Source organism: Mustela nivalis, assembly GCF_964662115.1.
Source record: "Mustela nivalis genome assembly, chromosome: 11".
Taxonomy (NCBI): domain Eukaryota; kingdom Metazoa; phylum Chordata; class Mammalia; order Carnivora; family Mustelidae; genus Mustela; species Mustela nivalis.
The window spans coordinates 48,735,889-48,753,492 of NC_139030.1; the positions used below are offsets into that span (position 1 = coordinate 48,735,889).

A 17,604-nucleotide genomic window follows, 5' to 3' on the forward strand; every position below is an offset into this window, starting at 1 on the left:
ATATAACAATGCATGGAAGGGTTTAAAGGAATGCTATATCAACATGGATTTAGGGTGAACTTGTTGTTCACTACTCTTGAGGCTTAAGAAGTAAATTAGGAATCAGTAACCTGAGAAGAGGGTAGGTAGGTAGATACAAGTTAGAATACAAAAGGCTTTGTTCACCATCTAAAGGAGTTTTGATTCTGTCCTACAGTGTTTCTCAAAGGGGGGTTCACAAGGTCCCTATGAAAATTTTTATGTTTTTGTTGCAATGATAATTTTATTAGTAATAAAATGACAGGAACAGTGATAAAAACATATTCCAAATCATCGGGATGAGCGTTTGCCTCACAATTTCAGTGCCCCTATTTATGTGTATTACTAAGTTGGCAAAAGCCAACAGAAATGTACCAGTCTGAGACCAAAGGAGATGCTGTTTGAACAAAGATCACCCTAGCTGAAATAGAGCAGAGTGGTGGGAGAACGGGGTCACTACATGGTATATAGTAGTAAGTAGGACAAGATAACTGAAAATAATGTATGCTGTCATGCTCTGAAACATACTCATACAGCAGAGGACAACTAAATTTCATAAAACAATGTGATTTGGCTCATTAAATTAAAGGTGTTTATTTGAATAATACTGGCTTTGTAGCTTTTTCATAACACATCTTTTCCCTTGTAGTTTTATAGTTCTATAAACATAAGGCGCAAGAAGTTTATATCTAGTTTTATGTTTTTTAAATCCTATTTAAGAAACATTTAAGATTTAAATAAACACTGAAATCTACATGGCTTTTCTTTTTTCTCCAAAAGAAGCCTGTCCATTACCCAAGTATGAAAAAGGACCATAGACAACGGTGAGCCACTGAAAAACTTTCAGCACATTGGTGTGAACCCATTACGGTGGTAGGAGACCACCTGTGCAGTCACAGAGAGGAAGAACGGCCATGGGGACAGAATGGAGATAGAAAGACCTTTAAGGAGAAGACTGCCTGAGTACTGTTATTAAAAGCTCCCATTTGCTTAATCCCAGAGACCTGCTCAGGGCAGAGGCCTCAGGACTGTGGAATTAAATGCTGATGGTGCAAGCAAAGCTGTGTCGGTGTTTCAGGGTAGGCCTTATCTCGCTGGAAAATTCCCCAAACTTCTCCATGATTCATCTCACGGAAGGCTCTGTGATGATGCCAGAACTAAATTAGGACCAAATCCCAGGTTTTACTAGAGAGCCAAAAAAGCATACAAGAGAAATTGCTATCGACCTCATACCAAAAAACAACCAGGACCTCTGCATATAGTGCTGTAGTCCATTTGGAGCTGAAATTTTTCTCTTTACCAAGCCATGTGTCACTGGGGCTGCACCTATCAGGGAAGGTGACTTGCTAATTTATACAAGGCTGGGTAAACTTGCTAAGGCATGACCCGTGGAGAGAGCTGCATATTCTAGGGGAACACCTTTTTCTAATTGCATGAAGGTAACTTACAGGCTAGCTAAGACTTAATCCTGCTTTTCTCATCATTATCACTCCCCAAACCAGAATTTACAGTTCTAAAAATTTGGGGAAGCATATGATTTTCTCATGAAAAGTACCAACACACTTAACAGATAAATGTCTTCTACTTACCTCGGGAGCCATCCAGAATGGGGTGCCAACAGATGTGTTTCTCCGTAGACGTGTACTGGTGAGTTGAGCTGAAACACCTATAAGAAAAGAGTACTATAATTCAGCAGTGAACACAGGGCTGTGCTAGATCAGAGGTTAGCAAACTTTTTCCATGAAGGGTCAGATAGTCAATAGGCTCTGAGAGCCATATGGTCTCTTCCATAACTACTCAGTTCTGCCACTGGAGAGCAAAAAGCACAGCCATGGACAACACAGAAACAAGAGTGTTGCTGTGTTTCCATAAAAATTTATTTATGGGTATATATAATTTTCACAGGTCATAAAATATTCTTTTGATTTTTTTTTTCCCCCAATCATTTAAAAATGCAGAAAGCACTCTTTTTTCACAGGTCACATAATAGGAAGCAGGTCAGGTTAAGCTGACACACTGTAGTTTACCAATCACTGTGTAAGAGCATTTATTTACCACTCTTATCTAAACCACTAGACTATTTTTTTCCTAATGAACATTTCTATCCATATTACTACAAAATCAGAATCAAAGAAAATATCAAGGGGCACCTGGGTGGCACAGTTGGTTAAGCATTTAACTCTTGGTTTTGGCTCAGGTCATGATCTCAGGGTCATGAGATGGAGCCCTGCGTCCGGCTCCAAGCTCAGTGTAGAGTCCACTTGAGATTCTCTCTCCCGGCCCCTCTGCCCCTCCCACTTATGCACTCTCTCTCTCTCTCTCTAATAATAAATATTTAAATAAGTCTTTAAAAAAGAAAAGAAAGAAAATATCAAGAACTAAACCCCAAATGTCTTCCTATTATATTTCCAAAATATTTCAGGTGATTTCTTTCTTAAAATGGTGCTTCATTTCATGGAGGAAGAAAATCAGCATGTATTATTTATAATAGAGCATCAGTGTGGAGACATAAAAAGCTTCTAATCCCTTATCTTACCTAGAATCCCAGAAACCTGGCAAGAAAACTGTTTGTCAAGTGTAAAAAGAAGTAGCCTAAAAATATTATTATCTAGGGCTCAGTGTTGAGGATCTGAATTTTAATGTAATTCCAGTGTATTTTATCTATCTTAGTCTTCAGACAGCTCTCTTCTTTACACAACAAGTGAACAAAGTAAAAGTAAATATGTATCAGATGAGGAGTCAGAAGATCTGTTTTCCATCCCAATTATGCCTTTTACTAATTGTATAACCTAAAGTAAACCCCCTCACTCTGAGCCTGTTTTCTTATCCTCAAGTTGGAGATAATGATACCTGGCACACCTAACACAGAGTTCTTCTTAAAGATCAAATAAGTAAACAAATGTGAAACAACTTAAAAATAGTAAAATATTTTACAAATATAAGGTGTTCTTTTTTACCAAGCAGACATCTAAGGCAGCCCTTAACAGAATGACAAGCATTGCCACTAACACTACTGAGGATGAGAACTTAGAAACCTGAATCAGGCACAGATTTGCCAAGGACCCATGGGTTATTTTGGTGGATCATTGCTGGACACTTACATTCTCTTTATTAGAAATCCAAAGAGCGCTCTCGAAACTCTATTGACCATGGATAATTTGTAATTTTGCCAAATTCTCTACTGTAATTTTGGTTAAAAAAAAAACTTTACTATTCTGTTTTTAATTTCTAGAAATTTCTTTTGCAGCAACTGGATGTTTAGGAACCTTCTACCGGTAAGATTAGGAGATTTACTCCAAATCACAAAGCCAGTGAATAGATAAATCAGCATTAATCCCCATCCTCATCCTTCTAGGCTCTTTCCCTCACAATACATTGACTGCCCTTGGGACCATGTGTAAAATACAGATCTGATGTTATCCACAGCATATTCATAGGGTTACTCCATTCCTTATATAGAAGGAGGAGTGTAAGGGGTGCCTGGGTGGCTCAGCGGGCTAAGCCTCTGCCTTCGGTTCAGGTCATGATCTCAGGGTCCTGGGATCAAGTCCTGCATCTAGCTCTCTGCTCAGCAGGGAGCCTGCTTCCCCCCCCCCCCCCCCCCCCGCCTGCCTCTCTGCCTACTTGTGATCTCTCTCTCTCTGCCAAATAAATAAATAAAATCTTTTAAAAAAGAAGGAGGAGGAGGAGCGTAAGACTTGAACAAAGTATCCCTCTGCTATTTTTCTTTGCTTGCTCTTAAATAAACCAGTACTCAAAGTAACTTCATTTATTTTTGAGTAATTTCTTCTGAGCAAATCATTCACTAATACATTTTAACACTGAATTCTTTCTTAACAACAAAGCAATGAATATTCAAAATCATCAATCTTTTCTCCTACCATGTTAATGTTTATAAAGAACATTTTAAAAAGTGCTTCTGTAAATATTTTCTCATTATTTGTAACAATCATATTGAAGTACTAACTGGTGTTGAACACATTTAGAAGATTAAAGCATTCAATATGCTTAAAAAGGAAAACCAAATGGTTTGTTGGTTTGTGACTATCAATACATGAATGATTATCACAAGAAGATATTTAATAGGTCTCTGGCCTTACGTGATATTGCTCTGCATTTCCTCTCACACTTCCATTTCTTGTTAATGTTTCCAGTTCAACCAGCCTCACATGTAGCAGCAATAATCACAATTTAAAGGGATGTTAGCTGCCAGACCCAAAGGACTATTTTACCTTCTGCTCACTGGGAATAAGTATGCCTGAGGCTAGAAAAAGTCATTTGAAAGACCAAACTGCTTTTTCTTTTCATATGCAAAAGAAGAAATGACGAAATGTAAATTATAGACAACAGCCCTGAGACCAGAAATTCTTCCCAGAAAACCAAGTTTTTCCATCAAATTCTTCTTTTGAAACACTTTTATTTTCTATCTTTAATAAAATTGCTTCTAAAGCTGAAAATAGATTAAGAAACAGCATCTCCTAGGGTGATCCATCTGGTAAAACTCCCATTCTCCAGTCTGTGTCTGACTGGAAAAGTCCCTCAGCCTATGGGATAGCACAGAGGCCCCAGTCTTCTGAGACTGCAATAAATTGTTGCCTTGGGCTAAACTGCACACATCAAGAAAACAAACGACAAGCAGTCATTACCAAAGTCAACGAGCTTAACTCCTCCTTCTGTTGTCAGAAGAATGTTATTCCCCTTGACGTCACGGTGGATGATTCGGTTATTGTGCAAATGCTGAAGGCCCTATGTGGTGTCCCACCACCACAAAACAACAGGAAAGACAAAGGGGAAATGTGAATGGTTATTTTAAAACAATTACCCTGCCTTTAAAAATCCAATCAACGTCCACATTTGGCTACACCTCCCTGCTGCTATACACCTTGCATATCACAGGGCCATTTCCACTTGTTAATACACAATAGTGACCCAACTGATCACAAATTGCCCCCTCTGATGTGATCCCTGTCTGATGGATGGTCTTACCAAGAGGGCCCCATATAAGATGTATGAGATCATTGCTTCATCCAACCGCTGGCCACGCCTGAGCAGACCTTTGACCAGCTCGGTGACTGAGCCCCCAGTACACAACTGCAGGAGGAGGTGCCAAGGAGAGAGAAAAACAGCGGGACACATACAAAAGAAAAACAAAAAGATGTTAAGAAAAAAAGCCAATTATTGACCTGATATAGCAAATTTACAGATCACAAAACTCCAGGTCAGAATAATTAAACTTCAAATGTACATTATGCAGTCAAACCTAAGGTATGTGTGTGTATTTATTCATGGTGATGATTTAAAACTGAAAGTACCTGTCCAAAAAGTTGATTGTCAAGTGAAATATAAAAGCACAAATTACTCAGACATTTGAAAGAGAACGCACATGAGTAATCACAGTGAGTTACTGGATATTTTTCATTTTACATGAATATTGTCTATTTAAACACACACACACACACACACACACACACACACACACACACACATTTTAAGGATAAGAGAAGACCAAAAGAGACAAAGATGGATGCCATTGACCCTTGGGAGGAAATAAATTTCATTTCAACCCTTCCTGTCTCCAGGGCCAGCACTACAGGCGCCAGAAGCCCTGCATGTCAAATTTATGGGGCAGTTGCCTCATCTGTGTGTTTACTCTTCTTATATTCAACCATGGGCATTCAGCAACTTTATGCTCTTCTTTTCTGTAATGAAAAACACTGTAAAAAAATATGTATCTTGCATATTTGCTCTATATTATTATACATTATATATTGTTACATATTATATATTGTTATATATTATATGTTACTGAGATTTGAGAGTACATGAACCAGGCGAACTATACCTTAGTGGAAACTCAAGTGTTTTCAAGGACGCAGGTTTGGACTTGCTACATGCTGTCTTAAAGGTTCTTAATTGGTGTGAGCAGGACATTTAAAAACCTAAAACTGTAGCCAGCATGTTATATATGCATCTTATATTTTTTCTGAGAAAATTCAGGGCTTTCTTCAGATTCTCAGAGCCATTCTTTCTCTTATGAGGTTAAGACCCCACTCTAGACCTAGGTTTCCTCCTGGCAATTTGTCAGCAATTTGGGAAAGAGTTAACTAGTGATGCGGCAGGCCCCCTGGGATGTGGCTGCTTGAATTAATTAGCCTTTCATAAACAAGGAAATATGAGGGAAGGAACACAGATTAGCACCTTTCCTAAAAGAAGACAACTCTTTGTCAACGTAATACATCTATTTCACTCTAATTATGAATATTTGTAATGTTTCAACAAAGGGTGAGTCGATGTTTTTATTTGATGTGTATTATTCCCTGTTACATACACAGCAGACACCTTGCATACACATTAACATTCAAAATAACCTGGAACTGAGTCTGCCCATTTTTTACCATTTAAATCGCTCAAAAGTAATAATATGTGACTAAAAATCTAATACAGAATTAGCAATCTTTAAAACTATGATAAAATTACTATCAAGAATGATTTAGGAGGGACCCTAAAAGCAGTGAAATTCATTGAAGTCTATGATGGTCCCATCAGTTTGCAATTATAAGGTCCTTTGAATTGAAAGACCCGCGGATCCCCTTACCCAAGAATCCAACACTGCCACTGGATGCAATCAGCAAGAGGTTCTTTATTGTTACGCAGGCACCTGCAGGTGGTCAGCGCGCGCCTACGGGTGGTCAGCAGCTCCTGCTAGCTGAGCACACCCAGCTGGGGTGGTGCCAGGTTTTTATAGACAGGTACAAACAAGTTTTGGGTGGGGCGCAACTGATTGGTTGACAGTTAGAACTTTTGAAAAAGGCATACGTGGAGTTTGCTGATTGGCTTTGGGGACCCGAGCGCACGAAGAGAGAGGCGGGAAAGGGGAACAAGCTGATTGGTTCTGAGGGCCCGTGCGCGGGAGGAGAGAGGCAGGGAGGGGGAACAAGATGGGGGAAGGTAGGAATGCCATCATGGCGTCTTCTATTATTTCTATAAGCCAAGCAGTTACAGAAGGGCAAAAGAGCAATTAATAAGCAATTAATAACCTAATTTATGCCTAAAAGCCAGCGGTTCACAGAAAAGCAAACAAGCGGTTAGTTATCCTATCTATCTTCTAGGGGAGGGGTCTTTCAGAATCTACTCTCTACCAATGTCAGTTATAACTTGTAATTCAACACCCATCACTCTGAAGGCCCTAATGCTGTGAGTCCCAGGATCCTGTCTTCCAAAAGATTCCACATTCTTTTGATTATGACTATGTTTTGTATGACCCTGAAAGGGCAAATAACATTCAATATTCAATCTAATATCCTCTTGGGCAATGAATGCATTTTCAGTGCCATGATCTGTATTAAAAGCTAAGCTTTCAACAGACCAAAATAATTGTCCAGAAACCTCTGAACTCGATTCTATATTTCAAGGAACAAACACTGGAGAAGTGACAAGTCAAATGATGATCATGACATGACAGAAAGTAAGTTCTCAAGAAAAAGAAAAACCCTTCTGGAGCTGGTGGTATAGAGCTTGGAGAGCTTGAGAGAACAAGATTGGAGTGACAGTGCTCCCTCTTGAGGGGTTCTAAATAAGGACACAGTTCTCACAGAAACTTCAATTTCCTATGACCCTCTTTTCTCTTGTAAATTTAAAGGGAGACCTCCTCATAGGAGCCTCATGCCAATGAAGAGGTGTCCATGTTGAATGGAAATTGGTAGTAGGGCAGGGTGAGGCTGACCAAGGCTGGGACTTTAACAGTTCCCTATAGCCCATTCATGACTTACGGAAGATTCAGAACTTTATCATCCATTTGAGGACAGGAACAAGACTAGAGTTTGAATGACAAGGACAAAGAGAGTGAGGACCTCATGATAAAAAGGAGTATCAGGGACCAAGGACATGGGCACACAACAAAGCCAGATAGTACAGGAACTTAGGTTCACACACAATTCAAGGCCTCTGTCCTCACTGCTATAGCTTTACATTAGCATCTGTTGTACACAAATCCAGATGCCATCCAGGACGAAGGGAAGAGGAAGAGGGAAAAAAAAGTTTCTACAAATACTGACTCTTTACCCCCATGACTTAGCTTTGACCTAGACTGTGACAATGGGATCTAAATAGTAGAATTTGCCCCTTTCCAAAGCAGTCACTCAGTTGGACCAAGTTTAACAGAATAAATTAAGATCAGTTGTCTCCTCTAGGTGGGCTAGGGGCTCAAGAACAAAGTTGAGTTCAGTTATTGAAAAGAAAGTTACCACTTTGTTCTCAATAGTTTGTGACGGTCCAGTTTATAACCCATTACTCAATACAACACAGTCCTTGACCTCAAAAAGCTCACAACCAGTAATAGACACATGAGTAATGAGGGCATGGCATAAGGAAGTAGAGGTATGCCTAAGGGAATGAGGTGGCACCAAGAGGGAATGGTGGCCTCCGCTGAGACAGGGTGAAAAGAAGACAGTTTGTGAAATCTTTTTTCAGAGACTTTCTTGCTTCACAGGATGCAACATTTACAATGAATTTAAAGGACAAATGAGTTTAATGGATAAGAAGGGGAAGGGCATCTATGAATTCTAAATAATCAGCTACTCTTGGACAAAGAGTACCAGATTCCTAGGGCAGGAAGATGGGGAAGGAAGGTGGGGAGCAAAAAATGACAAGTGTGCCCTGCTAATGAGTACAGGCTTTATTACTGCACACACATCTATTATAACACCATAATATATCGTTAGGTAGGAAGGGTAAACAAATCAGCAGGTTTTAGGCAAGAGGTCTCTATTCAGATTTATAGTCTAGAAAGACCTAGGCAGCAGACTGGAGAGTGGACAGAACAGGAAGACAACAGAAGCTGACACCTGCTAGGAGGTGTTGAAGCAATGAAAAAAGGGAGGGTCACAAAGTCAAGAGTCATGAAGATGAAGATTCAGGGACAGATATAGGAGGCTTTTATGAGATAGAACCTGCTATCATTTCTGGCCCATTGGATATACACAGTGAAGGAGAGAAAGCCTAGGGATCTTGTGAGAGTAAGGGAAAAATTAATAAAGTTCTTTGATCCTCCAAAGCCAAAGTGATAAGGAGCAGAAGGCAGGCTGAGAGCAAAGCACTAGCCAACACCCCACACCCCCACCCCTGTGGTAGATATGTGACATTCCTCAGGCACTCCTGGCTGCCCTAGAACAAAGGAAAGAGATAAACAAATGGTTAACTGATAGAGATCCTGGTCAAGCAGGACAGGAGTCTCCATTAGTTTGCAACTGTCTTGATGATTTACAAAGAAAAAAGCAATCTCCAGAACCTATAGACTCAATATCCTGGGGCCCTAACATTACCCTCCCCTTCATAGAGTAGAAAATCTTATATAATCAGTCACACCTCACAACCCCAGTGCAGCTCTTTCTGCCCACGGGTCCTGTCTCTGTGCTTTAATAAAACACCACCTTTTTGCACCAAAAATGTCTCAAGAATTCTTTCTTGGCCATTGGCTCTGAACCCTACCACTTCAAACCACATCAAAACAGTAATAGGAATGCAAGGCACTATAACACCTTCAAACAGAACCTCTCCCAAGCCTGGCTCTGGGAAGCACATGCTTTGTTGAACTCCAAGTGCACTATTAAAATTCTACCAAGAGAAAATTTAAATTACATGCTCCAAGCTAACTCAACCCTGGAATTTTCCCCCAAAATGTCATTTTAGTCTCCCATGCCCTACTTTAACTGTGGCCACTTTTGTCACAAACACAGTCTATTCAGCGATATTTTATATAGATAGCCAACTTATAAACTTTCTTCATAGCCCTAGAACCTATGAAGAGATTAAGAGCAGCCATTTCCATAGCAGGATCAAAACAGAGCTGTGGATTTAAAAACGACAAAAGGATCCTACTTGGTAGGTGCCTTTTGTTCACTAAATGTCAGAATTTAAGAGCTGTGTCACTTCCTGTGATTCACAGAAACATAAAATTAAACGGCTCACGGTCCCTTTAGGGAAGCTGTCCTGTGAAATTGAAAAGCCCCCCAGTATAATTTTAAAGGGCAGCCTGTGGGTTACAGGAAAAAGACCTTGGGTCCTTTGTACAAAAAAGGAAAGCAGGGACACACTGACAATTATCTTCCCAGTGTAAATGTTCAGTGAGATGAAATGAACATTTTAAAAGCATGACAAGAAATTACATTTAAATGCATCAAATAAACAGTCCCCTTAGAATTCTAAGAAGGCAACCAACCCTCCTGCCCCGCCCCTGAAGGTTGGCGCCTGCAGCCCTTCCTTCCCACACACTCTGCCTGCCATCAGAGTCAAAAACAGAGGTGTGTCTCCATCCCTGTTTACTTCCCTACGGCCTCAGCATTCAGGAAATGTGGCAGCTGGATGCATCTAGAATTTAATGAGCATTTTGCTCCAAACCAAGAAAAATAGAAAAATCATTTATGTACCACATCTATTTTCTAAAACAGCATTGAATATTGATTCAATCACAGTATGTGCATTTGCTAAGATGGCCATAATTTCAAGCAATAAAATGTTCCTTGCTCAATAAGCCATCAACTTTTCTCCATGTTATTAAAGAATGGCCCATGCAGTACAATCACCAGAACTTTACTCTAGTCAAAGCTCCAACTTTCAACTAGATTCTGTACTGGCATGTTAATTTGACCCAGTCAAATTGCAGAATTAAGAGGAATTTCTTTTCAGTGTCTTTTTGTTCAGTCGATTTTATCCTTCAAGGGTGTTGGGCTCAATAGGGAGCATAAAGCAAAAGCCAAGAATCATCAAAATTACTCAGTAAGATGCCTTAGTGAGTAAGGAAAGGGTTAAGGTATAGGCAGGGAGAGATAGCAGGCCCTGACTCCCCTGACACTGCTCAGGCAAGGGGCTTACATGACCAGGCTCACAGAAATCCCAAATTCGGAGAAATGCTGAGGAGTATAAAACCAGAGATAAGGGAACAAACCATATCACCTAGCTCTGAATGTTAGCGAGTAATTTTTTTTTTTTTTTTTGGAAGCTACATTGTAATCACAGAAAATGACAAGGGTGTTATCAATAGTCCTTGCTCAAGGGGTGCCTGGGTGGCTCAGTGGGTTGGGCTGCTGCCTTCGGCTCGGGTCATGATCTCAGGGTCCTGGCATTGAGTCCCGAGTCGGGCTCTCTGCTCAGCAGGGAGCCTGCTTCCCCCTCTCTCTCTGCCTGCCTCTCTGTCTACTTGTGATCTCTCTCTGTCAAATAAATAAATAAAATCTTTAAAAAAAAAAAAATAGTCCTTGCTCAAACCAACAGGGCACAAGAATCTCAAGGTCACAAGCTTCCCAGTTAGTTCTCAATAAAAGACTGCCACTAAAACCCCACAGTGGCAACCCATTTGGGACTGCTCTGACTCTAGGGAGCTTTTTTTTTTTCTATTTCTGCTCTCACCTTCACTTAATAAACTTTCACTTTGGGGCACCTGGGTGGCTCAGGCCATTAAGCATCTACTTTCAGCTCAGGTCATGATCTCGGGGTCCTGGAATGGAGCCCAAGTCGGGCTCCCAGCTCACAGGAGCCTGCTTCTCCATCTCCCTCTGCGCCCTTCCCCCTCATGCTCTTTCTCATGGTCATTTACTCTCTCTCTCTCTCAAATTAAAAACAAATAAGTAAATAAACTTTCACTTCACCTCACCCTTTTGTATCCACAAGATTCATTCTTTGACTCCATAAGGCAAGAACCCTGCAGTCCTGTGACATTAGGAAGCACTGTGCCAGTGCTGTCCTCCTCTCAATAAAACCAGAACAACAGATTTTTTCCTGCACACTGTTGGGGCAAAATAAATACAATACACACGATTGTATTTATTTTGCTGACGCCAGGTGAAGTCAATGGCTTGCACTAGAACAATGAAAATTGTGTCACTCGCAACCCTAGAGTTCCAGTCAGAGTGGGGAGGTAGGTGGGCCCTGAGATTCCCACCTCCCATCTCATCTTTCTCCAGGGCACTTGCTTACTGGGGGGGGGGGGGGGGGGGGGTGGGACAGAGTCTGTCCCACTCCTTAGCTTCTCTCTCTTGCTTTTGCTGAAGACACACAATATCCGTACATAGGCTGTAACACTACTGCATTTCAAAGTTCCTCCCTTCTCCACTCCCAAGGGTCCTACAGCTTCCTCCTCCCCCCAGCAACCCAGTTACTCTCCTTCTAGAACCCTGTGAGAGGCCGCCATCTGAAGCAGTGCTTGCTAACCATCTCTGGCCAACCAAAATGTACTTGTCCTATGTTCCAAACTCGCAGAGCCCTGCTACAACCCTGATTTGTTAACATGATAAGCTTGGTTCATGTCACTGTATCAGCAGGTGAAAATGGTTTAAAGTATGACACTTGCAGTGATAATGAGCCCACACCAGACTTCCTAGGGCCTTAAAGAAAAGCAAAAACTGGACAAAGATGTCTCCCTTCACTTCAGCCTAGCTTAGTTAACTTATACACAGATCTCTGATAGAAAAAAACAGATTTTTTAAAAAGCTAATTTTTTTATCAGGTTTTATAAATATTTCACTTTACAGACTCACTTATGTTCTCTAAACTTCAAACCATTTAAGATGAACATGTGATTCATGCTAAAATTAATAGTTCTATCTGCCAAACATTTTACACTAAAAGGCAAAAAGAGAAAATGTAGTTTATACTTTAACACCACACTAGGTATTTTTTCTAAGTATTATGTTTTTCTTAAAGGTCTAAATTCTTATATTTCATTTAGGTGAGAGGTAATAGGACTGACAGATTTTAAAAATTTAATATTTAGATTAAAACTTATTCACAAATTTTCCAAAACATTATTATGTGTGTCTTTTCTCCACACCTTTCTGATACAGTAGCTGTGTGTTGACTTTCTGCTAACAATTAGCAATGAATTTCAGAAATGATTTTTTTTTTGCTTTTGTTTTCAGAGTTGTAGTGATTTAAGGGGGTTATCAATAACATTTTCCTAGCCTCTAGAATTGCTCTATAGAATAGCTTGTCCCTGGTCCTTTCATTTCATTCAGCAAGGGAAGAGCAAAAGTAACATAAATTTAATCTCAGTATACATAATGAGATGAACAATATTAAACAGACCATAAATTTGTTGTGTAAAGCTGCCTAAAAAATTACAGATAAAGCAAAATGGTCAGGATGCTATGTAGAACCTCATGGTCTTTCTGCTGCATGTGTGGGAATGTGTGTGTGTGTGTGTGTGTGTGTGTGTGTGTGTGTGTGTGTCCAGGAGCTGCTTTGAGCCAGAGGCCGAGTCAGTGTTCCCAGGACCCAACAGGCAGTGCCACAGGCTGTAGCAAAATGTGATGGGAGAAAAATTCTTAAGTGTGGCTCTCCAACTAGTTCTGCCACAGGTAATTCCTTATGTAACCACAGACACGTCACTCCTTCCCTGAGCTTCTGTTCTTCAACTGAATACCAGGGGACTGACCTGAAGAAAAGCCAAGGTTCCAGCCAGTTCTAGGAGCCTAAAAGTCCCTTTTCTTATAAGCATATTATAGGTACTGGACACACCTAACCACCCAGCAGCCTGGCAAAGATGGCCCATTCCAGGAACAACAACAAAAAAAAAAACGCAAAAACTAACGACATCTGGTTCTCCACACTACCAACTTTGGCATGGACCAAAACAACTTGCAAAAGGCATACATATCAGCATATTATATTGCTGAAATATGAATAATTCAGTATCTCAAGGCAGCCTCATTATCTGTCTTTGGTCACCCTGAAAAAAACAAACAACAGTCTGCAGGGGAGCACTTGCATGAGGTTTATTAGTTCCTAGTTCTGGGCTCCTTCTCATCTTTCAAGGTCATGTCCAGCCCTTTCTGGCTGCCTTGCCAATGCCAGTCACTCCTCATCAGGAAGAGCATTTATTCTTAGGGGGCCACAGGTATGAGAAGCCCACCTGTCTACCTGATCACATCAAGGGGAGGCCCCTTTTAAGGCCTCAGAAAATTCTGGAAATTCCAGTCTTCCATGTTTGAATAGAGAGCCTTAATCATCAGCAAGTAAAAACAAACTGAAACTAAGATTTCTTGGTCACTGCTCTTCCATTATGAAATTGCAACAAGGTTTGAAACATGGAGATCCTTAAGAGCTGAAGTAGAAAATAATCAGAGACCCTAGAAACAATACTTTGCATGTCCCAAGAAAAGCTGGATTTTAAAAATTAATGTTATTCTAGAGCTCATCGGCAGGATAAAATATATATTCTCCGGGTAGGGGTAGGGAATAATAAAATCCAAAAGAAGATACTATAAGAATATATTCTATAACAACCAGCCAACCAAATAGACAAAGATGATCTCTGAAAACCAAAACCCCTTACATATTTATATTCTGAGGAAGGCAATTGATTTGACAGAAACGTTCAAACTGGTTTCCCTGAAGGTTACCCCAAATGAATATAACAAATGAATTCCCCATACACAGTTGCCATGGCAGCCAGTAATATATTGTTCCATGCCCAGGCCCTCTCAGAGCCAGGCAAAAGATTGGGACAAGAAGCTAAAGATGTATTGAGACCTGACCTCTTGTTTTAGCGCTGCTCTCTTAAGCTTTCACATATGTGCTTGTGCTCCTAGAGTGCATATGTGAAGTCAGGCACAGAGGTATGTCTGTTCAGAGGAGTGGGATCCAGAACAAATCAAAGTGGCCCTAATGAGCACGAGGCAACAGACCTATCCTAAGATACTAATTTCCTATATTGCCATTATTATGTCTTTCCCATTTTCAGTCTCATGGGGAATGAAGTCATAGGGACTGACTCTTTTGCACCCAGATACACACATTTATTACTATTAATAAAAAAGAAAAAGGCAGGATTACAGTGTATACAGTGGTGCTCTTCCCAGATTCCTTCTTCAGAGCACATGCTGCCAGGAAGACTTCCTGCTCCCTGCTCCCTGCTCCCAGCTCCTGGCAGTACCACTCCCCAGGATCTTCCCCCAGCTTCCACTTAGGTAACACCCCTCCCAAGGGAGCACCACAGCTGTGACTGGCTGATGCAGATATACAATTCAGGACCGCTCTGCCATAGCATCCCAGCTCTCCATCTCCCAGAGAATGGGCAGCAGCCTCTTGCGACTACATTACTATTCCGTGTCTCCCTTGCCCAGTCTTTCCTTCCTCACTTCCACCCAGGTCCAGCTCCTGTAAGAACTCTCCAATAAACCTGCCACACGTGACACTCAGAGTCTGTTTGAAGGGAACCCAATCTAAGCTAAAGATTAATGAACGTGAATGGGCTAATCCAAACTTGCCAAGCCAAATAAACCTTGGGTTAGCAATTTTTTAAAATGAGTTGCAATCAATTGGAACATGTTTTCTGTGAAACATTCCCAGTTTAAGGAAAAAAATAGCCTTTTCCAACTGCATTCTTGTATTCACTCTGGATGAGAAGAAATTATTAAAGTTTTGAAGCAGAGAAACATGAACATTTTTAACAACCTACCTATAAGAACTGCGGAGGAGATAGTCACATCTGTAAGGTACTTACTTGTGACACACAGGAGGGACCAACTCCTCACATGAGTATCTTATACTCTTTAGGCAACAATGCATCTGCTTGTCCCTGGTGCTGTTTAAATGGATGGTTACCCAACGGGGCCTCTTACCTCCAGGACGAGCCAGAGCTGTCCTCCCACACAGGGATCCGCTTTGTAAAACATCCCATAAAATTTTACAACATTGGGATGATTCGGAAGAAACTGCAAAATGTTGTATTCTGCTTCAATCTCTTCATCCATATCCTATACAGGGTAAAAAATGCACGCTGGATTAAGTCTAACATCTGAGGAAGGGTACGGGTATTATATAATTTAATAAAGCATATTTACTCTGTATTTTTAACGTCATCATTACTGCATCTTGAAAATAGCTAACAATAGGCATTCACATCCAAATAAAAGCTTCTAATTATTACATCAATAAAATATCCTTATTATATCCTTTCTTCTTTAATAACACTATTAAAAATATCTATTTTTATTTTAAAATGTCTGAATTTTCAAAGCAGTTGAAGTAGCTTTCAAAGCAGGAGAAGTAGCTTGAAGGGACCCAGCTCAGCTTAGGACACCTTATAACCTCACTGTGCAAGATAGCTTCTAGCATTACAAGGTGTTCAGTGCTCTGAAAGAAGATGAATGAATGCCACAAGTCTGGACCACCCTGCAACTTAGAAAAAGACTAGACTCTGTATAAAGGAGTGAGAAACATAACCCTTTCCAAGAAAATAACTTTTGAAGAACTCAGAGGGTCAAAACCAAAACGACAGTAAAATGGACAAGAAACAGAAATTCAAAGAATTTTTTAACTCCAAATGGAGTTCCCTTCAAAATAAGCTGACAAATCATGACTCATTTTGAATTTCATGCCAGGTTTCATGAAAATCATAACTAAAACCAGGAAAGAAGTTAAAAGCTTAACATGTGTGTTATATTGTGGTTGCAATTTTACTACCATTACTTACACTGATTGGATCCAAAATTTTTACTGCGGCCAGGCTCCCATCTCTCTTGTTGGTTACCTTGTAGACTTTGCCATATGTGCCTTTACCTATGGTCTCTATAATTTCCCAGGTATCAGTGGGATCTGGAAGTGATTCAAGTCCAAGCATTGTGGGGTTATAATGAAACAATCCATACAGATGTTTCCTGATGGGGAAAAAAGTTTGTTATGTGCAACAGATCACAGGATTGAGGGCAGTGGGCTTTCAAAACAAGAATATTCTTTAAAAAAAAAAAAAGGTATTTTATTTATTTGAGAGACAGAGATTGAGGAAGCATGAGCAGAGGAATGGACAGAGGGAAAGAGAAGCAGACTGCCCACTGAGCAAGGACCCCACCCCCAATGTAGGGCTGGATCCAGAATCCTGAGATCATGACCTGAGCCGAAGTCAGAAGCTTACTCCACTAAGCCACCCAGGTGCCCATCAGAACAAGAATATTCTTATTTCTTAATTAGCAACATTATGGTACTTTTTTCTTTTTATTTTCCCCTTTTAAGTACATTACAAAAAAAGTATTTGAAGCCTTCGTAAGTAATGGGGGTAGAAGGTGGAGGAGTGGGCAACACGACTCTGATATACCTTTTAAAACAATGATTATAAATGGTAAGATTATATAACCCCTACAGGAAGGAGCCAAAGGGCCAAAACAGTTGCTACTGGGGGAAGAGTCTGAAAGCTAAGGGTCTAAGATCTTCGTGATCAGGTTCTGGTAACCATGAGTAGGCCTCCCTGATGGTCGCTGGACTCCAGTCTCCAACCTTCATATGCAAAGTCTAGGCTGCTAGGAAGGAGGATCTGGTGCCTCCACCAGGCATTCATCAATGTACAGCACCCACTGCTGACCAGGTTTTGGGTCCTGTGAGGATTAGTTAAGCTCAGACTCTGTCTATACAGGAATAGCCTAGTGTGGGAACCACACTGAGTACTTCACCAGGAGCTGCAAACTCACTTTGCCTATTTAATAAGAACACAGCCCTGTGGAGTTAAGTACTTTAAGTGCCAGAAGGAAGCTTGATAGGCAAATTAAGTCATCTAGGACTAATCCCATGAAAAAAGCCCCCTTAACTTCAGTTGCTCCC

The 17,604-nt window shown here is 40.5% G+C and overlaps 1 protein-coding gene across 2 annotated transcripts in view; it reads right to left on the reverse strand.

The window, feature by feature from the left end:
- Window positions 1-17,604, reverse strand: part of LOC309843632 (myosin-IIIb-like) — a gene marked incomplete at its 3' end in the record, with an annotated part of 134,241 nt that overhangs the window by 100,584 nt on the left and 16,053 nt on the right. For both annotated transcript variants that reach the window (XM_082689222.1, XM_082689223.1), the window contains exons 2-6: window positions 16,487-16,670; window positions 15,633-15,767; window positions 5,005-5,109; window positions 4,665-4,764; window positions 1,608-1,684 (exon numbers count right to left, since the gene is read on the reverse strand). In XM_082689222.1, the coding sequence (XP_082545348.1) occupies window positions 1,608-1,684; window positions 4,665-4,764; window positions 5,005-5,109; window positions 15,633-15,767; window positions 16,487-16,670 (601 nt within the window). The remainder of the gene's footprint in view (window positions 1-1,607; window positions 1,685-4,664; window positions 4,765-5,004; window positions 5,110-15,632; window positions 15,768-16,486; window positions 16,671-17,604) is intronic.